Raw genomic sequence first — 25,011 nt, forward strand, 5'->3', positions numbered from 1 at the left:
ACAGAACATTACAAAGTGCATAGGAGACTGCTCTGAGAAGTTGTCACAACTACATGGGTTTAGTGTGTCAGGCGCCCCCCACACTGGGAGTATTGTATGATGTTGAACCTGAATCTAATATGGAGGTGACGGTGGAATGGTTTACTAACAATTTTCAAATAGGGTTCTAGAGAGGGAGTAGTTAAGAGCAAAAAATTCGCTCTTACTTTTGGCTTAATTAGTTCCTCTTCTTCCCTAGCATGGTTAGCCCTGAGCAAAACATTTTCCTTAATCCATTTTACATCTCCTTTGACTAAGGTGTTCGGGTGATTGTAAAGATCTGGCCTACCCATCTTATTCAGTGTGTTCTTAATATATGCTAGCCAGGGAATTTTAGACACCTTGTCTAGCACCATGCAGTCTTTAAGGATGCAGTGGTTCAAAGGAATATCATTGTTTAACCAGGTTTTTGCCCAGTAGACCAGGGGGGCCAGTTGTAACTCATCGGTGACATAGCCTATGCTATGACTCAGTGTGCAGGGAGAAAACTGGTGTTGATTGTGGGACTCCTAACAATATTCTAAGGAAATTGTTTTCCGCTGTTTGTATTTTACCTTGTGGCGCAAAGCCCCACAAGGGGGCACCATACATGGCTATAGACAGACATTTTGTCTTATATACTTTCAAGAGGACATCCATTGGACACGAACCCAGTCACTTTGCAAAGCTCATCAGAGCTGAGGTTGATCTCTTAACTGCAAGGCTTTTCGCATTTAATCGGGCGGTCCAGGAGCCCCCCTCCTCGAAGATAACTCCCAGGTAAGTAAAAACTGGAACCCTGGTCACCCCCTCACCAGTGCAGGTAAACGTCTTTAGCTTTTGAGTTTTCATGCGTTTCCCTGCCACCATTATATGTGATTTTTTATTGTTAATTGCCAGGTCGAGTGATACCATGAACTCTCCAAATGCATCAAGGAGTTTCTGCAAACCTACCCCTGTGCGGGCTAAAAGCACAGCGTCATCTGAGTATAATAATACGGGCACCAGGGAGTCCCCCACTCATGGGATGTCAGGTGTTGAAACCATCAGTTCTTTACCCAATGAGTTGATGTAAAGGGTAAATAGAAGGGGGCCAAAATACAGCCCTGCCTGACACCCCTTCTAGAATGGAAAGGCCGGGTGCAGCTGCCCTCCCGGTCGATTCTTATAGAGGCTGACAAGTCAGTGTGGAGTGACGCTAGGAAATTAACCAGCGGGGGGTCAATGCCCAGGCTGGACAATATGGCCCATAGCTTGGATCGATTGACCAAGTCAAAGGCCGAGGAGAGGTCCATGAAGGCCATGTATAGATTTCCCTCTTTGGCCTTGGTGTATTTGCCAACTAGCATAAGGAGGTTTAGGCACTGATCCATGGTTCCTCTCCTGGCCCTAAACCCATACTGCAGTTCTGAGAGAACCCCCTTCTCCTTTATGTAATCCCCCAGTCTATGTAATATGACCCTGCCCAGGATCTTAACGGCAGAGTCAATCAGTGATATCGGCCTATAACAGGCCGGGTCTGTTCGAGAACCTTTCTTATAAATGGGAATGATGGTGGAGGTCGACCATGATTTAGGGAACCCAACTGTACAGGAGGAGTTAAAAACATTGGTGAGTATTTTAGCCCACATATTCAGGGGTGACCTATAGAGATCTGCTGGAACGCCATCTGGGCCCGGGGCCTTACATTTTGTCATTTCCAAGATGGCCCTACTAACCTCATGCTCGCTAAATTGTAGGGGAACAACAGGGACCATGGGCCAGTGGTGCCTGTCTAGTGCTAGTGACTCTTCGTTGTTATAAATTTTACTAAAATGGGCGACCCAATCTTCCTCAGGGATCACACAATCCATGATACAATTTTCCTCCTCGGAGAAGTAGGAGTGATTGATCACTGCCCAAAATTTGGAACTGTCTTTCAAGATATTGATAGATGTAAGATTGTCCCATGCCTAATTTTTTATGGACTTTTTTCGAGTAATGGTGGTTAGTCTGTAGAGTTTCCTGCACTCAGTCACCCACTCACGATTTCTTGGCTGCTGTTTAAGGGCCGCCATAAGCCCCTTGTGGGCCTTAGAGCATTCCCTATCGAACCACCTTGGGCAGTTATTTTCGACTCGCTTCTTTCTAAGTGTTAGATCACAATTCACTTGTGTACAAATGTTAGAAAAAGAATTAATAATGTCAATGTCAGCCGCCGAGCTGTCTGCACATGTTAACAAATCTGTGTGAACATTTGCTTTAAGATGCTGAATGAATGTGTCCGGGACCACCTTGGACCAGTTTAACCTTCTTCCCTGGTCCTTGGGAACAATGGCATCACGACAACCACCCAGATGCTCAACCTGGGTTGTGTTGTTATTACCAATATTTAAAGTCAAAATCAAGGGATTATGGTCACTAAAGGCGGAAACCTTGACTTCCAGGGAGGATACCACATCAGCTAGTCCCGCTGAAATAAAGATGTAGTCTATAACAGTGTTTGCATCTCTTCCTATGAACGTCGCTGCCCCTCAGGCCCAGCAATTTCAAACAGATTTACGTCGGCAAGTAATTCTTCCAACTCCATCCCCTGCGGTGTATGTTCAAAATGGGGACTTGTGGCGCCCATGGGAAGTGACAGTGGGATTCATGGACTGCGTGGGTAGAACTTGGTTATTTGGAGGAGTGAATTAGTAGTATGTAAGCTGTTAGATGTCTGTATGGATAATGCTTGGAGTATTGTACCTGTGCATGAGTTAGTGGCTAGGTTATTGCTTGAGTACATGGGTACTAACTGCATCATTACAGTGGTGCAAGAAGACTACATGGTGATTTTATAAGTGCTTGTGTAGTGGCGGAGTGATTGGGTAAATACATGGTGCTGGATGGGTGATTAGAAGACAGCATAGGTACTAAAAGGTGGTTTGCTAGACTGCATGCGTACTACCTGAGTAATTGAAGGTGTGAATAAGTAGTGAGTACATGGGTAGTTACTGAATGATTACAGTACTACAAAGAGACTGCATGAAGAATTTAGAATTTCTTCGGTATTGGCTGAGTGACTGCATAAGTACATGGTGCTCGATGGGTGATTGGAGGACTGCATGGGAAGTAACGGGGAATTTTTGACTGCAACTATAGTACTTGGGTAATTGTAGGAGTGAATAAGTAGTGTGTAGGTGGTTAGACATCTGCATGGGTAGTACACAGTTTATTGTTACAGTGCATGTGTTAGTGCCTGGGTCATTGTATGAGAAAATTTGGCAATGTAGCGCATCCAACAAAATTCATTTAATGGATTTGTTTGAGTACTTACCTCTGTGTGACAGTATTCCACAGTTTACTACCCCCTACCCAGTCCCTCCCCTGCCCCATGTCAGCGCCCAGCAGCACTCCCACCACAAGCCACTACTGTTGGGTACTGCACAGGTGATTGTAGCAGTGCATGATTAGTGTTTGGGTGACTTAATCTTACCTGTTTTGAAGTAGATATAAAACTGATTGAAACATTTTTTCACTTATTTTTTTTGTAATGTAAATTTAAAATATTTTAAACTTTAGTAGTAGAACCTGTAAAAGAGAAGAAAAAAAATCCTGTTATTACATTTAATTTTATAGGTTTAAGAATACAACATTATTTTACAATTACATAACATATTCAGTTTGCCTTTTTTGCTGTCTTCAGATTCTATTGAATTTCACCATACACAGTGATTTCAATTTTGATCATCAGTTGACAGCGGGCAAAAAAATAAAATCAATAAGATTGTTAAAAAACAAACAAATCTGTGTTCAAAATATCTACACGAAAATCAACTATCTATTTACATTTTCACAATGAACATCCTCATTAACATTGTTTATAATACAAAGATCAAATATATCAGAACCTTCTTTTGAACACTATTTTCCAAATGCAATATCAAAGAACGAAATCAATAATTCAAACCGTAATTCTCGACATCTTCCCAATAGACCGAATGATGTTTCTAAAAACATTTCCATTAAGGATAGCCAAGATAAACTTCTGAATTCATATTGACAACTTCCCAATAGGCCGAATGATGTGTCTGAAATTATTTGTAGTGAAAATATCCAAAATACACTCAGTAATTTATGTTGACATCTTCTCAGAATTTTGGCATATAAAATATTAGATATGAATTTGGTAGTTCATTAGGCAACAGCCATTTGAACTCTAAATGTATATCATTGCAAAGTGTCCATCCTTTATTGCATTTTAAATACACAGTATAGTGTCCAGATGTTGAAGTAGGTCCATCGTGGAAAACAATAGCCACTGTTTTAAAAGTTTTTCGTGAATTTGACACTTGACCTGCCACAAAATTTTTTATTTTGGTTTCCAATTTTGTTCCATCTCCTCCACAACGTGGTAGCATTAAAATGATATATTGTCAACATTTTTCTATAAATAATGTTGACAACATTTCCGATTTGCACTGAGTACATTCCATGTCTTTATTAGCTGATTTCCGTAATACATTGAAAGACACTGTTTTGCAATCATGTATTGTCAAATATATAAGTCGTTCATTGTCTACTTTAGTGGTAGATGAAAATGAACAGCTGTCACATGTATGATCCCATCTTTAATGTGGTCCAAACAGATTTTAAATTTGTATTCCTTCATCTTCTAATACTGCAAGCATAAACATAAGAAATTCCTAGGCATCTTGCTGTACATTCTGTGTAAATTGTGAAGAACCAGAACATGTATCCAGAAGATTATTCACGCCAGAAGCAGTATGAATTTTCGTTTTATCAGTTTTCAACTTATCAAAAACATAATGTAACAAAGAACAGAATCTTTTTCTTTGATTTTCCATAATTGCATGCTGTAGATATTCTAAAAAAAACACAATGTTCTCAATTACATTAGCGTAGCAGTTGATACCTGAATTATTTTCGAACTAATATCCTACAATATTAGCAACCAAGTCCACTTTCATTTTCTTTCCAGCCACATCATTCTTTTCAGTTATTTTCTTCTTTGTAACCTCACTAGAATATTTGTCATATTTTCATTTTGGACGCATCAAACGTTTTTCATAAATAGGATATTCACCTAAGTTAGGAGCATAGAGTCTTCTTAACCTATTGTATTATTTTACACAATTTACATCTGCACAAAATTTTTCCTCATCAAAATCAATCAAATACAATCCAGATAATGTTCTTACTTGAGACAATTCAACATATGCCATACCCTCTTTAAACACAGAACTTCCAATGTTTATCAAAGCACTGTCAACACTTAAACCTTGAGATTTTTGAATGTTCACTGCATTTGCTAAACAAACAGGAAACTGTTTTCTACGAACATACAAATCTTTTACAAGCAAGAAACGAACACCAGAACGTCCAATCTGTTTCACCTCTTCAATCTGATCAAATTTAATTTTAAAAAATTCAATTCCATCTCTATTTGGATAACTAACAAAGTTAACAACTTTCCCCATTGCTCCATTTACTAAACCTTTCTCAACATCTAAATTACGCCGTATTATTACCCGACAGTTTACAGATACATACAAGTTCTTTTCCAAATCAGCAGTCTTAGATATTGATTTTTCCAAAGAGTCTAATTTTAACTATAATTTCTCTGACAGAAGAATAGTTACTCCTTCATGTTCTTTTTTATAAGTCGCTACCATTTTCATTATTGGTTGTTTCTCCAGTTTCAACAGTTCTTCATTGAATGTAGAGCGACAGTGAGAACCAACCAGTAGCCCCTCTGGTGATGTGCACTTCACCAGAGGGGCTACTGGTTGGTTCTCACTGGCTTCAGGGTACCACAACCAGCCCTGGCAAAGTGCTCAGCCGGCCCACCCCTCCCCACTCGGGGGGGTTGGAGGTGCCGCCGCGCTCTTTGCCGGGGTCGGTTTTCGGCCGATTTTGGTACAGGGCTTATTTTGCAGCTATGCTGCAAAAACGGCCCTGTAACAAAAACGGAACCGTCCCCCACCCGTGTGGCACACCGGGGGATTGCCCGGTGCCCGCTATGGCCAGTCCGGGCCTGACTGGCTTGCCCACGTTTTTCACGTGGGAAGCCGGTACGATTGACTTTGACTACCACATGTCACTTCTCCTTGAAAAGTTGATGTCCAAGGAGGTGGATGACGACCTTAAGCCCTGATGAATTTGCCACGAAGGAATAAAAAGCAATTAAACATGTTGGCCCATCTTTGAAAGGTCTATAACGTGCAATCTTGATTTTACCTTGAGTATGGTTCACAAGTGTGATTGAAATTGAAACTTGGTGTATGTGAACTGTAGCAGGGTTTCCGTTCTCCCACAGAACTGTGCATAGAGATCTAGAACCTTAGTGAGTTAGGGTGACCCAAAACCCACCTTAGTATCCAAAATCCCCTTACCGAACTAGCTACAGTGTCTCATTGGTCATAACAAACTGACCAATGACTTAGACAAACCAGAACATGAACTTGGGTTACCTCAGGTATCGTGGAACACATGAACACTCTTTCGCTCTATAATCATTTCAAACCAGAACTTGGAGTAAAGAGGACACGTGCATATTTGAAATATTTATTAATCAATGCAATGTTCTCAAACGCAGTATCTTGTACCATACTAACAAACAGATTATAAGAATCAAAGTTATCAGCATAGTTACTAGTCCATAGTACGCGAACGGTGATAGCATATTATAATGTTTAAATGAATAGGAATTAACAACACCTATTTCTCACCTCCCTATTTAGCATATTATATTATATTATGAAGGTCTCTTTTGGGTTTTAGCAGGGCGGGCCCATACCTCTAAATGTCAGGAGGAGAGGATCACATCATCAGCTACCAGCTCTCTGCATGCGAAGCATCATCAAGTGTGTTCTTGCATTTCCTGTAACTCTATCTTAAACCCGCTTAGAGCCCAATGTTGGCAGCAAATGTATTTATGTTATGTCTAATATGGTGCGAAGATCAGACCTCCCAGCAACCTTGTATCGAGTTATTCTTAGAGGGTTCATCACTCACTGTTCAGACAGTGTACCAAGCAAAACTGATATCAGAATAATAACACATTATTCTCAAATAAATCACATCACTATTCTAGGTTGCCGTCCGGACTTGCAGACAGGCAGCCATATTGTGCTTTTCTACTAGCGACACTAAATTGAACTGTCAAGTTGTGAAGTTCTTTGACCTAATAAGAAAGAGACTTAACCATGCCATATGAACTTTTAATCCTATGATGCTAACCATATAACTGTTAACATCACTGTAATTTTATGCACCTTATTTTTTGTTTTTGTTTGTACGTTAAAGCAAAAATTACTACGGATACTTTTCAATTTTGTAAAGATTTTAATTAATCATATACAAATACATTTTTACTTACTTACTTTTATATGACACCCCCCCCAATGATCCGAGCACGGTCAAAAAAGGAAAGCCAATACTAGAATAGAGGCATAACATGAAAGCAGAGTTCAACAATATTGAGCTAAGCTAAATGTAAAAAAAGTATAAATGCCTATAGTGGCCAAACAAATTTATCAAACGACTGCAAAGCAAGGCCTCTTGTAGTACAAGGATATTGGACTAGGCCGTAAAAACCAAAACGTGTATAAGAAAAAAAGGGCACTTCTCAATAACAAAAAAGTCATGTGCCGCAATAATGAAAGTCTCCAAGGCATCTCATGATTAGATAGAATATGCAAAATATGCAGCAACAGCTTCCAACATGAAATCACTGTCATCATCCGAAAACAGTTCAGCCATCCAATTAAGTAATGGGAAAGAACATACGTGCTTCTCCAGCACCGGATCCTCTAGCAACATCAGAGGACAATTCCGTGCGTTCTCAAGAACGCTATGTGCCAGAAAGTCATGCGCCGCTGCGGGTATAACCCACTGACCCATTAGTCGATGCATCGCTGCCAAGGCCATAATCCTTTCGCCAGAACAAACCAACTCGTGAGCAACTACGGGGCTCATCAGGTGATTAAAATCGTCGTCAGGAGATATCGTCAAGCAGAGACACAAATCAATGGCCCAGTCGAAATCGCAGCTCAGGCAATGAAACACAGGCTGGACACATGTGAAATAGGAAAATCGAAACGATAATCCAAAAGCCTTGCTCAAAGTCGCAAGCGGCAGGGTGCCATAGTAATCAAGCATCCGATTACGAAACAGTGTCAGGAGCAGTGGAATGGCTTCTTGCGCAGGACGGGCATCCATGTTTTATAAAGCAAAACAATAGCAAAACGCCTGCAGCCAAAGCCAGCAAAACAGGGAATCCGCCAAACAAACTTGAAAATATAGAATGAAAGAACGCGGGAATGACACCAAATATCCTTTCAAAGGTAGTCACGAGACCACTGCTAACTAATTTAAAAAAATGAGCGAGACCTGACGTGGAGGAGGCATTAAAGATTTGATGAACCAGCTCGCAGAAATGAAACGGCAAGTCAGTATTTAAAAGTGCCTGCACCTCTGTGCGTGTGTTAGCTATGTGAAGGACATAAGTTTCACGGGCTGAGCTCAGGGCCACTTCTTTCTGAGACAAAAGAGCCCTTATTCTGCTCATACCATTGAACTCCGCTTTCAAGGTTGGGATGCGCGGCCAGATGGAAACATCTGAATTCCCATGTGTGGGAGAATATAGAACATTTTTGCAACACACCACACGTTCTGATACAGTAACCACATAGGCGATACCGACCATTAACCCACAACACTCCTCGTTATTCAAAATCAAATAACTACCATTTGTCAATAATGTAAATGTGAGAACTATCGCTGGAACTGGTGTGCCTTTCAAAACACAGGCTAAATTAGGCCGGTCCTGATTACAGGAACCGTGTAACTGGATTTGTCGGCATATCAATGAGTGGTCAGGCGACTGCGTGCATTCTTCACCATTAAGATTCACTTCTTTTCCATCTTTTAGACATCTATATGTGTATGGTAAAGACCATGCCTCATGGAGGAATGCGCTGCCTAGTGGTTCATAACGCCCTATTGCAATATACCTCATACAACTAGTAAACTTGTATAAAGCAAATGGCAAAGTAATTAATCCATGGATAAGCCACGTTGCTGCAGTGGCTTCAGCTACAGAAAACGGTAAAGATTCTAACCTTTCAATATGTAACATAGAAAATGATGCATCACGCATTGAAAGCATTCGCTGCTTTTCAGTCAAATTAAATGGGGCAAAGAGGGAAGACACGTTCATGTAACTCCAGGGCACACGACCCGCCTTAAGTGTCTGTAGTGTCCATGCAAACTGCATTACAGAACGCAATTGATTTTGACCATGGTATAACACAGACACCTCATCATGCACAATGTCAACAACAGAAGAAACAATATTATTCAACGTGTAAATTCGGGAAGAAAGCATGTTAATACTGTTATCGACAACTGCAAGTACTTTTTCCAAATTAGCTTGGTCAATAGCCCTTATTCGTTTAGCAGCTTCAATTTGTGAAAATTTCCAAATCTCATTGTAAATCGCATAAATCCACCGTTTAGTTCTACCCTTAGCTGGGCCTTTTATAAAATCATTTAGATCTACATTATCACTCAACTGGGACAGATGTAGTTTAACAGCCGCTAATGTGGAATGTTGTAGCCAATTCTGACACAATTTGCCCACTGAGTAAGTTGTAACTGTATGATCAGCCTCAAAACGGGGATCAGGTCTGACTTGTGTAAAACCTTCAGACAAGCCCAGAAAACGACGTTGGCAAGAATCAGAGCTTCGCAAGGACAGGATCGCAAACAACATCAAAGGAGCCACACAGGAGCATACCTAACTCAACCGCAGACTCCGGTCCGTGATCATCTTGAACACGTTTAAGGACCGTAGACAGATTGGACATAGACGGGGTGCCAAAGCATCTCGAATAGACCGCTGCAACAGTCTTACCCCAGGTCTCACAGTCAACAAGCTCAGGGGCCAAATCTTTTGGCAATCTAAGAGTAAGAATCCGGTGTTTTTCACCAGGAGACGTATCAGGAAACACAGCCTCCAGCTGGTCAAACTTCTCGGCAAGCCAGAAAGGAAAATCATCCTCATCCTGGGGCTTCTTGCCCATTACCGAATTCACCATGACAGGACTGATCTTTAAACTAGCCTGTCCTGCCGGAAGGTGTGCACCTCTAGGGGCCGCACCATGAACATTACGACTTGTGTAATGTACAAGCGCTCTAATCACGGCAATTGCGACAACATGCAGTCGCCGAAGTTCAGCCAAGGTACAATTGCCGTGAAGAGGGTGAGGAGTAAATCCAGCCAAAGCGGGCCAATTAGTGCCCAGAATGGACAAAGGACCTAACCTCAGAGCCGTTAAAGAATGGGGTAGGGCGCCACCAAACCAAACTCCATGCTGCCAAACATCAATAGGAACTTCCTGTGCTCTGTACGGAGAATACTCAGCAGGTACAGGAGTGGCAGTGTAAGTGTGGAACACTCCAGAATTCGCGTCCACCGCCGGAAACGTTACCCATGAATAAAACAATTTGTAAGGATAAGCATGTTCCGCACTAACCACCATTATCACAGCCAAGCCATCACCAGGAACATTATATGCCCGCAAATGATCTCGCACCACAATGCGACTATGCTGCGGAATGTCCACGGCTTGGGCCATGACTGCACAGGAAAGAGAACAAACAAAGCAAACTTTGTAGCACAACTGGGTAGTAATTCAAGGAAACCGTTTTAGATAGATTCAAGCTTGAAAAGACATATTTCAAAAATAGGTCGGTTTTTTCCGACACCACCGTTTTCCGGAAACAGGAATGAAGGGGTTAAGGAATGAATGATATACTACTCGAGTGTCATGATATAAGACCACCAACTGTTGGGCGCCATGTAGCAGGGTTTCCGTTCTCCCACAGAACTGTGCATAGAGATCTAGAACCTTAGTGAGTTAGGGTGACCCAAAACCCACCTTAGTATCCAAAATCCCCTTAACGAACTAGCTACAGTGTCTCATTGGTCATAACAAACTGACCAATGACTTAGACAAACCAGAACATGAACTTGGGTTACCTCAGGTATCGTGGAACACATGAACACTCTTTCGCTCTATAATCATTTCAAACCAGAACTTGGAGTAAAGAGGACACGTGCATATTTGAAATATTTATTAATCAATGCAATGTTCTCAAACGCAGTATCTTGTACAATACTAACAAACAGATTATAAGAATCAAAGTTTTCAGCATAGTTACTAGTCCATAGTACGCGAACGGTGATAGCATATTATAATGCTTAACCCCTTCACTGCGGCGGCTATTCCGCCGCAGTGCTAAGGGGGCGGGGCAGCCGCGCGGCGGCCGCATGCTGGTGACGGAACCGCTCCGTCACCAGCGTCGGTTGACCTGTGCTTGTGACGGAGCTGTTCTGTCATGGCCCGCCCCGCTCAATAGAACGTCAGCGCAGGCGCGAAATTCGCGCCGAGCAGGCGCGCCGAGCGGGCCATGACGGAACCGTTCCGTCATCAGCACAGGTCACCCGTAGCTGATGACGGAGCGGTTCCGTCATCAGCATTCAACGGGTTAAATGAATAGGAATTAACAACACCTATTTCTCACCTCCCTATTTAGCATATTATCTTATATTATGAAGGTCTCTTTTGGGTTTTAGCAGGGCGGGCCCATACCTCTAAATGTCAGGAGGAGAGGATCACATCATCAGCTACCAGCTCTCTGCATGCGAAGCATCATCAAGTGTGTTCTTGCATTTCCTGTAACTCTATCTTAAACCCGCTTAGAGCCCAATGTTGGCAGCAAATGTATTTATGTTATGTCTAATATGGTGCGAAGATCAGACCTCCCAGCAACCTTGTATCGAGTTATTCTTAGAGGGTTCATCACTCACTGTTCAGACAGTGTACCAAGCAAAACTGATATCAGAATAATAACACATTATTCTCAAATAAATCACATCACTATTCTAGGTTGCCGTCCGGACTTGCAGACAGGCAGCCATATTGTGCTTTTCTACTAGCGACACTAAATTGAACTGTCAAGTTGTGAAGTTCTTTGACCTAATAAGAAAGAGACTTAACCATGCCATATGAACTTTTAATCCTATGATGCTAACCATATAACTGTTAACATCACTGTAATTTTATGCACCTTATTTTTTGTTTTTGTTTGTACGTTAAAGCAAAAATTACTACGGATACTTTTCAATTTTGTAAAGATTTTAATTAATCATATACAAATAAATTTTTACTTACTTACTTTTATATGACACCCCCCCCAATGATCCGAGCACGGTCAAAAAAGGAAAGCCAATACTAGAATAGAGGCATAACATGAAAGCAGAGTTCAACAATATTGAGCTAAGCTAAATGTAAAAAAAGTATAAATGCCTATAGTGGCCAAACAAATTTATCAAACGACTGCAAAGCAAGGCCTCTTGTAGTACAAGGATATTGGACTAGGCCGTAAAAACCAAAACGTGTATAAGAAAAAAAGGGCACTTCTCAATAACAAAAAAGTCATGTGCCGCAATAATGAAAGTCTCCAAGGCATCTCATGATTAGATAGAATATGCAAAATATGCAGCAACAGCTTCCAACATGAAATCACTGTCATCATCCGAAAACAGTTCAGCCATCCAATTAAGTAATGGGAAAGAACATACGTGCTTCTCCAGCACCGGATCCTCTAGCAACATCAGAGGACAATTCCGTGCGTTCTCAAGAACGCTATGTGCCAGAAAGTCATGCGCCGCTGCGGGTATAACCCACTGACCCATTAGTCGATGCATCGCTGCCAAGGCCATAATCCTTTCGCCAGAACAAACCAACTCGTGAGCAACTACGGGGCTCATCAGGTGATTAAAATCGTCGTCAGGAGATATCGTCAAGCAGAGACACAAATCAATGGCCCAGTCGAAATCGCAGCTCAGGCAATGAAACACAGGCTGGACACATGTGAAATAGGAAAATCGAAACGATAATCCAAAAGCCTTGCTCAAAGTCGCAAGCGGCAGGGTGCCATAGTAATCAAGCATCCGATTACGAAACAGTGTCAGGAGCAGTGGAATGGCTTCTTGCGCAGGACGGGCATCCATGTTTTATAAAGCAAAACAATAGCAAAACGCCTGCAGCCAAAGCCAGCAAAACAGGGAATCCGCCAAACAAACTTGAAAATATAGAATGAAAGAACGCGGGAATGACACCAAATATCCTTTCAAAGGTAGTCACGAGACCACTGCTAACTAATTTAAAAAAATGAGCGAGACCTGACGTGGAGGAGGCATTAAAGATTTGATGAACCAGCTCGCAGAAATGAAACGGCAAGTCAGTATTTAAAAGTGCCTGCACCTCTGTGCGTGTGTTAGCTATGTGAAGGACATAAGTTTCACGGGCTGAGCTCAGGGCCACTTCTTTCTGAGACAAAAGAGCCCTTATTCTGCTCATACCATTGAACTCCGCTTTCAAGGTTGGGATGCGCGGCCAGATGGAAACATCTGAATTCCCATGTGTGGGAGAATATAGAACATTTTTGCAACACACCACACGTTCTGATACAGTAACCACATAGGCGATACCGACCATTAACCCACAACACTCCTCGTTATTCAAAATCAAATAACTACCATTTGTCAATAATGTAAATGTGAGAACTATCGCTGGAACTGGTGTGCCTTTCAAAACACAGGCTAAATTAGGCCGGTCCTGATTACAGGAACCGTGTAACTGGATTTGTCGGCATATCAATGAGTGGTCAGGCGACTGCGTGCATTCTTCACCATTAAGATTCACTTCTTTTCCATCTTTTAGACATCTATATGTGTATGGTAAAGACCATGCCTCATGGAGGAATGCGCTGCCTAGTGGTTCATAACGCCCTATTGCAATATACCTCATACAACTAGTAAACTTGTATAAAGCAAATGGCAAAGTAATTAATCCATGGATAAGCCACGTTGCTGCAGTGGCTTCAGCTACAGAAAACGGTAAAGATTCTAACCTTTCAATATGTAACATAGAAAATGATGCATCACGCATTGAAAGCATTCGCTGCTTTTCAGTCAAATTAAATGGGGCAAAGAGGGAAGACACGTTCATGTAACTCCAGGGCACACGACCCGCCTTAAGTGTCTGTAGTGTCCATGCAAACTGCATTACAGAACGCAATTGATTTTGACCATGGTATAACACAGACACCTCATCATGCACAATGTCAACAACAGAAGAAACAATATTATTCAACGTGTAAATTCGGGAAGAAAGCATGTTAATACTGTTATCGACAACTGCAAGTACTTTTTCCAAATTAGCTTGGTCAATAGCCCTTATTCGTTTAGCAGCTTCAATTTGTGAAAATTTCCAAATCTCATTGTAAATCGCATAAATCCACCGTTTAGTTCTACCCTTAGCTGGGCCTTTTATAAAATCATTTAGATCTACATTATCACTCAACTGGGACAGATGTAGTTTAACAGCCGCTAATGTGGAATGTTGTAGCCAATTCTGACACAATTTGCCCACTGAGTAAGTTGTAACTGTATGATCAGCCTCAAAACGGGGATCAGGTCTGACTTGTGTAAAACCTTCAGACAAGCCCAGAAAACGACGTTGGCAAGAATCAGAGCTTCGCAAGGACAGGATCGCAAACAACATCAAAGGAGCCACACAGGAGCATACCTAACTCAACCGCAGACTCCGGTCCGTGATCATCTTGAACACGTTTAAGGACCGTAGACAGATTGGACATAGACGGGGTGCCAAAGCATCTCGAATAGACCGCTGCAACAGTCTTACCCCAGGTCTCACAGTCAACAAGCTCAGGGGCCAAATCTTTTGGCAATCTAAGAGTAAGAATCCGGTGTTTTTCACCAGGAGACGTATCAGGAAACACAGCCTCCAGCTGGTCAAACTTCTCGGCAAGCCAGAAAGGAAAATCATCCTCATCATGGGGCTTCTTGCCCATTACCGAATTCACCATGACAGGACTGATCTTTAAACTAGCCTGTCCTGCCGGAAGGTGTGCACCTCTAGGGGCCGCACCATGAACATTACGACTTGTGTAATGTACAAGCGCTCTAATCACGGCAATTGCGACAACATGCAGTCGCCGAAGTTCAGCCAAGGTACAATTGCCGTGAAGAGGGTGAGGAGTAAATCCAGCCAAAGCGGGCCAATTAGTGCCCAGAATGGACAAAGGACCTAACCTCAGAGCCGTTAAAGAATGGGGTAGGGCGCCACCAAACCAAACTCCATGCTGCCAAACATCAATAGGAACTTCCTGTGCTCTGTACGGAGAATACTCAGCAGGTACAGGAGTGGCAGTGTAAGTGTGGAACACTCCAGAATTCGCGTCCACCGCCGGAAACGTTACCCATGAATAAAACAATTTGTAAGGATAAGCATGTTCCGCACTAACCACCATTATCACAGCCAAGCCATCACCAGGAACATTATATGCCCGCAAATGATCTCGCACCACAATGCGACTATGCTGCGGAATGTCCACGGCTTGGGCCATGACTGCACAGGAAAGAGAACAAACAAAGCAAACTTTGTAGCACAACTGGGTAGTAATTCAAGGAAACCGTTTTAGATAGATTCAAGCTTGAAAAGACATATTTCAAAAATAGGTAGGTTTTTTCCGACACCACCGTTTTCCGGAAACAGGAATGAAGGGGTTAAGGAATGAATGATATACTACTCGAGTGTCATGATATAAGACCACCAACTGTTGGGCGCCATGTAGCAGGGTTTCCGTTCTCCCACAGAACTGTGCATAGAGATCTAGAACCTTAGTGAGTTAGGGTGACCCACAACCCACCTTAGTATCCAAAATCCCCTTAACGAACTAGCTACAGTGTCTCATTGGTCATAACAAACTGACCAATGACTTAGACAAACCAGAACATGAACTTGGGTTACCTCAGGTATCGTGGAACACATGAACACTCTTTCGCTCTATAATCATTTCAAACCAGAACTTGGAGTAAAGAGGACACGTGCATATTTGAAATATTTATTAATCAATGCAATGTTCTCAAACGCAGTATCTTGTACAATACTAACAAACAGATTATAAGAATCAAAGTTATCAGCATAGTTACTAGTCCATAGTACGCGAACGGTGATAGCATATTATAATGCTTAACCCCTTCACTGCGGCGGCTATTCCGCCGCAGTGCTAAGGGGGCGGGGCAGCCGCGCGGCGGCCGCATGCTGGTGACGGAACCGCTCCGTCACCAGCGTCGGTTGACCTGTGCTTGTGACGGAGCTGTTCTGTCATGGCCCGCCCCGCTCAATAGAACGTCAGCGCAGGCGCGAAATTCGCGCCGAGCAGGCGCGCCGAGCGGGCCATGACGGAACCGTTCCGTCATCAGCACAGGTCACCCGTAGCTGATGACGGAGCGGTTCCGTCATCAGCATTCAACGGGTTAAATGAATAGGAATTAACAACACCTATTTCTCACCTCCCTATTTAGCATATTATCTTATATTATGAAGGTCTCTTTTGGGTTTTAGCAGGGCGGGCCCATACCTCTAAATGTCAGGAGGAGAGGATCACATCATCAGCTACCAGCTCTCTGCATGCGAAGCATCATCAAGTGTGTTCTTGCATTTCCTGTAACTCTATCTTAAACCCGCTTAGAGCCCAATGTTGGCAGCAAATGTATTTATGTTGTGTCTAATATGGTGCGAAGATCAGACCTCCCAGCAACCTTGTATCGAGTTATTCTTAGAGGGTTCAGCACTCACTGTTCAGACAGTGTACCAAGCACAACTGATATCAGAATAATAACACATTATTCTCAAATAAATCACATCACTATTCTAGGTTGAAAGCTACAACAACAATTATGTGTCGTGTGCAAACTGAAGCCGAGGGAAAAATGGCGTTTAAACATGTAATAAGCTCATGCTAACTTAACACAATATATATATAAAGAAGTATCTATATGACAGAACCCTAACTCAATTTTACCTTGGAGGAAAGATTTCTTCCTATTTGCACTTTTTGATCTGTCTATGACATACATATTTCTGTCTGTACTTTTTTCCTTTACACTGGACACGTTTCATTCTATTTTCTATCATAGGTGGGAGAGATCCCGATGAGGAAAAACGTGGGCAAGCTGTTGAGAACCAACCAGTAGCCCCTCTAGGGAAGCGCACGTGAGGGACTCTCTCAACATCACACAATTTTTTGTTTTTACATACACTTCACTATTTAGGTGTAAGTTTATTGAGTGAGGACTGATAACAATTCTATTAAACTGTTGGGAGGTTGATACTAGATGAGTTTTGCCCATATACTTAGCAGAAGATTGAAGATTGAAGGACATAGACTTAATGTACTTTTCCTTTTCAGTATCATAAAATGAAAAAAGATACTGTGAGCCCCTGTTCTGTCAGGTATTTGCTGTTCTTGTGACTTAGTGAGTGGAGGGCGACCTGACGAATTACCCTCTGTAGCTCCTTATTGCGGCTAATATGTGCAGGAAGGGACAACTTCCTGCATATAAACAATCGTTAACAGGGTTTTTCTCCTTCTATGTGTGGTGTATTCTCCTCGTTGCTCCAATCTAACACCTGCTATTCAGGGCTGTTTGTTTTTGCAATGGAACACCCAAAGGGACACACATTGCATGCCCCTTTCACACAGATACCTGCGTGAAAGGGGATGATATTTACAAGACAGCGTTAAGCCACGTAAAGGCAATGCCAACAAGTGTTGAGTGCCTGACAGCTCAACACTTGTACATCGCCTCTTCACCGCTGGCTGGCACTGGGACAATTCTTCTCAACGTCTGCCTTGGGAGGACAAGCCCCCACCCAAGCAAGAAGGAGTCTTTGTGAGAGTCCACATAGGTGATCAGAGATCACAGGGTCCTGTGTTACAATCAATTCTTGACTAACTCCCACCACTGAGTTTTCACAAGGCATTCAAGTCACCATCCATTGACTAACGAGTGTTCTACCCTGGTTGTTGCACACACCGCCAGATCTTTCCATTATGGTAACAAACGATCTTACCAGAGTCAGATTTCCTGTACATTTTGATTTAAACTGTTTAATTGTAATCATGTTCTCAGAGTCTGCGTAGTTTAAATCCAAGTGGAAATGTGGTCCTCACATTAAGGAGACAGTACCCTCCACCCCCTTGTCTGCTTCTCTGTGACAACTTTACACGCACCAGCCTTTAGATGTGACTGTGCGCTTCACAATGATTGCTGTGTGCACCCCATGCCAAAATGAAGCTTGAGAAATTCAAAAGTGGACCGCCCAACTCATTGATCTATATTCAGGTTGATTAATAATGCTCCACTTTATTTCTCTCCCCTGTTCATTAACTTTTAGCTTCAAGCTCTGGGGTGAGGCACTAGGACAAAGAAGTAGCCTTGTGAGATGTTTCTCTGGTGTTTGAGTTCTTACACTGGCTGCTTATCTACATTCATGTAAGGTCACCCGTGCTGTGCATATATTTGTTTCAAACACTGAAGGTTTGTTGTAGAAATGGTCTCAAAAAATTATATTTTGCAGGGATTCAAAGAAGACCAACACACTCATCAATCGCGTCAAAGGAAAGGAAAGTCTATACAAGGGGCAGTTCAACTTGGTAGCGCCTGATGGTTCTGTGATCCCAACCAAGTCTGGAGACAACTCCCTGTACCGTGCTCTGGCAATGACCAAAGGGGTCCAGCCGAACCAGGATATCTCAAAGGAGGCGGCGGATTTCAAGCAGAAGGTGTATAAGGAGGTAACCTGACATTAAATATAGTTAAAAGAAGAGATGACACTTTGCAGGTTGGGTTTACATTTTATGGAAACCTTAGCACTAATGAATGCAGAGCATAACATATTGCATCTACCCTGTCACTCCTTCTGGTGTCATTGTGTGAGTGCCTCTTCTGTCACGATGCTTCCCCATTCTCAACAATGCTCCCTCTGAGTGCCAGTCTGTGAGGGTGCTGTGGAAAGAATGCCCCTCGCCCCACTTCCTCATATACATTCCTGCATGTATCATGTCATTCAATCTGATCTACATGTGTGAGTGAGCCTTGAGCGCTTTACTCAGAGCCACATTTCTTCTACTCACACCTGGCTCACTCCTTCTGGTGTTAGTGTGTGAGTGAGCTTTGTGTGCCACAATACTTTTAACAAAAGAGGGAGGGAGAGAAAAAAGTGGATTCAGTCTCCCCAGGTATAGTACAAAAACAAAGTGGAATCCACTTAGGCAGTTTGAGTTAGTCCCTATAGTGGCGGGGAACACTCAGTGTTGTTTAAATACCCCTCACACACCAACAGGCCCCTTGGTGTCATGCTTCATCATCGGGGTCTTCGCACCCCTCTACGGGATTCGGCGTGCTATGACCGACGACTACGTGGGAGCACTTTCTATTGGACTATGTGTGAATGTGTGTGGGGTACGAGGACGTATGTGAGTGGTGAGTTTAAAGTGAGTGAGAGATAAAAAATACCTGGCTCGTGGAGTAGGAAAATAAATTTTTATTAAGCCCCCGGCTGGTATTATTAAAAGGGGTGCAATGTGAGGTTGTGAGTGTATAGTTAAGTACAACAACCTCGTTTGTGCGTCTACATGGACATGTTTCGGAGTTCAAAGCCTCCTTCTTCAGGACGGGAATTGCACAGAGACCCACCTTACTCACATGTCTGTACGTATCAAAGTGTATTATACAAAAATTACAGAAAAAGTGAACTATAGGTGTAATGTACCTAGTTACTAGATCATTAGCGTAGTCTTTCTTCGCCAAATCGGCGTGTGGTGAAGACCTAGAGGGAGAAAAACGCATATTAATTCTTTTTCTCACTCTATATTACTATCATCCTCCAGGTAAAGGTGACCTTAAGGAAAATGTGGGGTGTTGCTATGTACCACATATAGATCATGTGTTAATTATCCATGCAACCTGTAAAAAATGTCACAGACTAGACAAGGACACACACAAAACATACAGTGCACACGTGTTGATAACAAGTTCATTCCCACTGCTGGTGCAGGAGAGATAAGGAGAAAGATCTTACTCAATGTACAAGGATATAATGCCTCATGAGCCTTTTACTTTTTGGAGGGTTCCATATGGCACAATAGGACGATCTGAAATAATGAGAATGACTTATTATAATCCATACTGTACCAAGAAAACTCTATTGCTCCCCACCTTTCCTTGGTTTCTCAGGTATCTAACTCACGGTTACTTGGACAAAGTTCGACCTCCTCCCCTCAACGTGGCTCCGATGATACTGCCACGGAGAGTTGGGGGGTCTTTTAAGCACCTCGTAATTGGTAAAATGCGATAAATTGGTAGCGTAATTGAGCCCATATTTGGTATGTCTGGAAAAAGACAGTGTCCGGTACTGCGCGGTAGTGAAGACGCTATTGTTTTCATGATCATGCGCAGTGGTGATCCTGACTCATATGCGGTTTTACGCATGTGCAGAAGTCTGAGCGCTTCCTTAATCTTGTCAGCTAATAATATTCCGATGGTTAAAGCTTGGCAAAGGGCCCCGATGCATGGCATGGGTTCAAGTCTGGTTGTCACGCCGTTTGTTAGATCATCAGAGATGCGCCAAAGTTGTACAGACATTGTGATGCCCTATGTACCCACCATGGGCACCCGATTTTACAGGAGGAGCCCAAAACCAACAACCTTTTTTGGGATGGGGCCCTGGACCCAGCAGGGGCAGGGACAGAAAAGGGAACAATGTAACCTGGCAACTGGAAGAAGAATCAGACCCCAGGGTGTCCACAAGGAGTATGACAGGGGCCCTGGCGAACCAGGCATCCACAAGCAAGAAGGGAACCTAGTGATTAACATTACCCCTGTGCCACTCACTGATATCCAAAACCAGGTATTAAACAAGGGACTTGGTTATGTCCCAACTATTATTATTACATAAGAGTTTATTACGCGTGCAGCTACCCGTGGGTTTCCTGGCGCTAGGAGGACAGAAGTAAAAGAGGGCAAACAGAAGTGCAAGGAACAGGTTACAAAGAAAACAGCCAGGTTTTCACTCCTTTGCGGAACTTAAGAAAACATGTTTCAGACCGCAGAGGGATGGGAAGCGAGTTCCAGAGCGAGGGCGCCAAGTAGGAAAAAGAGAGCCCACCAACTCTAGCACGCTTGAAACCGGGGACAGAGAATCTGCATTGAGTGGAGGATCTAAGAGTGCGGGAGGGACAATATTGATGGACTAAGGTGGATAGATAGTGAGGGTATTTTCCAACTTTGATACGGTGCAAAAAGCATAGAGCTTTGAATTTGGACCTAGATTCTATGCGCAGCCAATGCAGGCTGCGCAGGGAAGAGGAGACTGAGGTGGTTCTAGGCAAATTGCAGAGTAAACGGGCAGCCATGTTCTGGACCACTTGAAGCTTACGGGTGACCTCCTTGCAGGCACCCAGAAGAAGTACATTACCGAAGTCCAGCCGCGATGTCACTAAGGCCTGGACCACTGACTTCTGGGTGTCTGGGGGAAGCATCCATGTGATCTTCCTCAGCCACCTGATGATGGTAGTACAGGTGGCTGAGACTTTAACCACATGTTGCCTCATGGATAGCTGATTGTCAAAGAGGACCCCGAGATTGCGTGCTGTTGTTGCTGGGACCGGCAATGGTCCCATTTGCTGAGGCCAATGTTGCGGGCCCCAGAGAGCGGAGTCCGGCCCGAACAGGAGCAGCTCCGTTTTGTCGCCATTCAGCTTCAGTTTGTTAGTCAGCATCCAATTGGCGATGTCAGTAAGCCCAGAACAAAGAGAAGAGGAGGGGGAGTGCTGATTAGAAGAAAGAGAGAAAATGATTTGAGTGTCATCAGCGTACGAAAAAATAGATAGTCCAGACTGTTCGGCAAGAAAAGCAAGGGGTCTAACATAAAGGTTGAAGAACAAAGGACTGAGAATAGAACCTTGGGGGACACCATACGGGGAATTATGAACAGTGGACACCGAAGAGGGGGAGAAGACCGGAAAAGTGCGATCAGAAAGAAAATTGGAGATCCAAGCAAGTGCGGAGCCACAGATCCCAACAGACTTCAAGGCAGAAAGAAGGATGGTGTGGGAGACGGTGTCAAAAGCGGCACTCAAATCCAAAAGGATGAGTGCCACCGTCTCCCCTCTATCTACCTGGCGTCTGACTGTCTCCGTGACTCCCAGAAGGGTGGACTCCGTAGAGAAGCCCGCCCGAAAACCTGACTGGGAAGGATGAAGGACGTTCGCTGATTCAATGTGGATGGTTAGGTGACGGTTGACATGCTTCTCCAGCACCTTCGAGAGGCAGGGAAGCAAGGAGATGGGTCGGAAATTGGCTGGGTTGCTGGGATCAGCATTAGCTTTCTTCAGGAGCGGGACCACCATCGCATGCTTCCAGACGTTAGGGACAGTTGCCTCAATGAGAGAAGCATTCAAGAGAGCCAAGATACAGTCAAGTGAGACGGAGGCTAGGGTACAAAGAATCTGGGGGGGCATGGGATCCAAGGGAGAGCCGGATTTGATCTCTGCCAGCAGTTTCTGGAAGGCAGGCATAGAAATGAGCTCCCACTTACCTAATAGAGGAGATAAGGACCGTGCAGGGTCGTCCTGAATGGATAGTTGGTCATGGTTCTGTATGGATGAACTGGATGAAACAGATGGTAAAGCTCCAAACCCCGCGTAGATGCTGTCAATTTTCTCCGTAAAGAAGTCCGCCAAGGAATTGCATTGAGTGCTATCCAGACAGGGGGCTTTGGGAGCACATGACATACCGGATAGTTCCTGAACTGCCTTAAAAAGAGCTTTGGGACGATTCTGGGCTTTCAGTATTGTGTTGTTAACGTGATTGGCCCTGGCAGTATTACATAGAGCGTGATATTTATGTAATGCGAGTTTGTAGTTTTCTTTATCTGCAGGAGAGTAGTTTGACCTCCAAATACGCTCCAGTCTTTTGCAGCGGGACTTCTCCATTTTTAGTTGTTCATTAAACCAAGGAGCAGGGGGGTGCAGAAAATGTTGCTTACATTTACGTGCCGGGAGGCAAAAATCAATTGCAGAGGTAAGCCAGGTACTAATCGTCCCCACATCATCCGTAGAGATATTAGAAAGAGGAGGCAAGGTCTTTTCTAGGGAATTATTAAGTTGCTCCAGGTTAAGTCTTTGCCAATTTCTACTGGTTCTAAGGGAGTGTGGGTTGCCAGGAGGGCAAGGCGCACCCGCTGTCTTAATGTGGAACTCTACAATAAAATGGTCAGACCAAATAATAGGTCTGGAAGGTAGACAGGTTACAGTGTCCAGATTAGCGAAGATTGGGTCTAGCAGGTTGCCGCCTTTATGAGTTGGACCAGAGTTGAGAAGACTTAAATTGAGGGCAGCAAAGTCCTGTATAAGATGAGTGCTAGTAGAGCATAAGGTGTCGTTAAAATGGATGTTCAAGTCACCTAATAACAGGAAATTATTAGATTCCAGCAAAAGGGGAGCAATAAGCTCAGGAAGGGCAGCTGCCCATGCGCCAGCCGCACCAGGCGGACGATACAAAAGAGCACCGGACCCAACTAACAAACTGGATAGTTATTCTGTGAAAGAAATTAATGAATGAAATAAGTGGCGAAAGGGGCGATGGAATTAATAAATTGAGCACCCTCACCAAGTTCCTATGTTACAGGTGACGAAATATATACCTGGATCACGTTGTATAGATGTCCAAAAGCAAAGCGCCCGCAAAGCGGTGCACTGTATGGAGGTGACTAGGTTCACATGCCTTGTCTCAACTAGGGAGGGAAAATAATGAAAGCCCACATCAGAAAGCGGAAAACCATTAAATGAATACACATCCATCAGATCGTGTGCAGCGCTTCTCCTACCTGCACGCTGTACAGAAATGGAGCCGGCTGGGAAGAAACTGAATCAAGGAGTCTTAATCAAGAGTAGTTTCGGCGGGAATAATTCTACCGCACGAAGCCGCTGTAAAAAACAAGAGAGGTGGGAGTCACATTGCCTGGTACAGCGGGTATTAAATCCGCTGCGGACGGCCAACAGGCTCGAGAACGGCACTTACTTGTGCACAAGGGATTCAATCCTGGCGGCGGCCAGACGCGTTCAGTGCTTCCTAAACGTGGGCTTGTGTGAGTGAGACTGAATACATTCCTGATGAGAACTCGGAAAGCGAGGAAGGACAAAGGGAGGTGCTCAGGATGCTGGTACTTAGAGTCCTACCGGATAGGCTGGTGAATCTAAAACACTTATTAGTATTATATCACAATTTCTTTGAACACTGCCAGAGTGTGTGTAAGGACACTCATTATTTTCTAAATACTTGCACACAAAATGAATTGTCCCAAATTTTTCACGAAGCAGTCATTACATACTGGCGCGCAAAGGAGAATGCCTCACATTGTTTTTCCTAGGTAGATTTTGCAAAAAACACTGTGGTTTAGAAAACAACAACCAATGAAAGTGGTATATATGTATATATATGTACAAACACAAACACCGCACCTGAGCACATTTATAATATCAATAATATGAGACCTCCTCGAAAAGATGAGTACCTGGGAGACTCAATGTCACCACTGTATGAAAAAGTGCCACTGATCGGTAGGTTTTATACAAAAGGGAAAATGGGTTTGTAAAATGAATGGAGCAATTTTTTACCAGAATCCAGCAGCACGGCTAGGGCTCAAATGCAGATTTAAAGGTTGCCCAGTTCAGACATTTCATTAAGGCCAGAGTTTGAAGTGTCAAATTTCAGAATGAGGTAGGCCTCTTTTTGAGAGAGGCGTACATCCGGGTCCCCACTGCCGCCTCTGATGACCGCAAGCACGGTCCATCTGATATCATTGGCTGCGTGTTTATGTTGTATAAAATGGGAAACCAATGGGGCTGTCAGAGTCTTATTGTTTATTCTGGAGCGATGTTGAATAATTCGTTGACGAACTTCCTGAGTAGTCTTCCCAATGTACACCTTTTTGCAAGGACATTGGATTGCATACACTGTATTTTTGGTCTTACAGTTAGTGTGTTCGTCTACGAGCTATAAAA

The 25,011-nt window shown here is 43.3% G+C and overlaps 3 protein-coding genes across 3 annotated transcripts in view; 1 reads left to right on the forward strand and 2 right to left on the reverse strand.

The window, feature by feature from the left end:
* The window catches only part of LOC147725818 (uncharacterized), a 257,980-nt gene that overhangs the window by 183,816 nt on the left and 49,153 nt on the right, over nt 1-25,011 (forward strand). The window contains exon 7 of the mRNA XM_086959995.1: nt 18,525-18,741. Within this exon, the coding sequence (XP_086816121.1) occupies nt 18,525-18,741 (217 nt within the window). The remainder of the gene's footprint in view (nt 1-18,524; nt 18,742-25,011) is intronic.
* Nucleotides 8,168-9,280, reverse strand: LOC147725819 (uncharacterized). The gene has a single exon (XM_086963887.1). The coding sequence runs from the start codon at nt 9,278-9,280 to the stop codon at nt 8,168-8,170; it is 1,113 nt and encodes a 370-aa protein (XP_086820013.1).
* Nucleotides 13,029-14,141, reverse strand: LOC147725820 (uncharacterized). Its single transcript, XM_086962711.1, has one exon. The coding sequence runs from the start codon at nt 14,139-14,141 to the stop codon at nt 13,029-13,031; it is 1,113 nt and encodes a 370-aa protein (XP_086818837.1).

Source organism: Lissotriton vulgaris, chromosome 3_1, assembly GCF_964263255.1.
Source record: "Lissotriton vulgaris chromosome 3_1, aLisVul1.2, whole genome shotgun sequence".
Taxonomy (NCBI): domain Eukaryota; kingdom Metazoa; phylum Chordata; class Amphibia; order Caudata; family Salamandridae; genus Lissotriton; species Lissotriton vulgaris.

Excerpts from the sequence above, each read along its gene's own strand:
- LOC147725819 (XM_086963887.1), bottom strand. The coding sequence starts at position 9,280 with ATGCAGTTTGCATGGACACTACAGACACTTAAGGCGGGTCGTGTGCCC.
- LOC147725820 (XM_086962711.1), bottom strand. The coding sequence starts at position 14,141 with ATGCAGTTTGCATGGACACTACAGACACTTAAGGCGGGTCGTGTGCCC.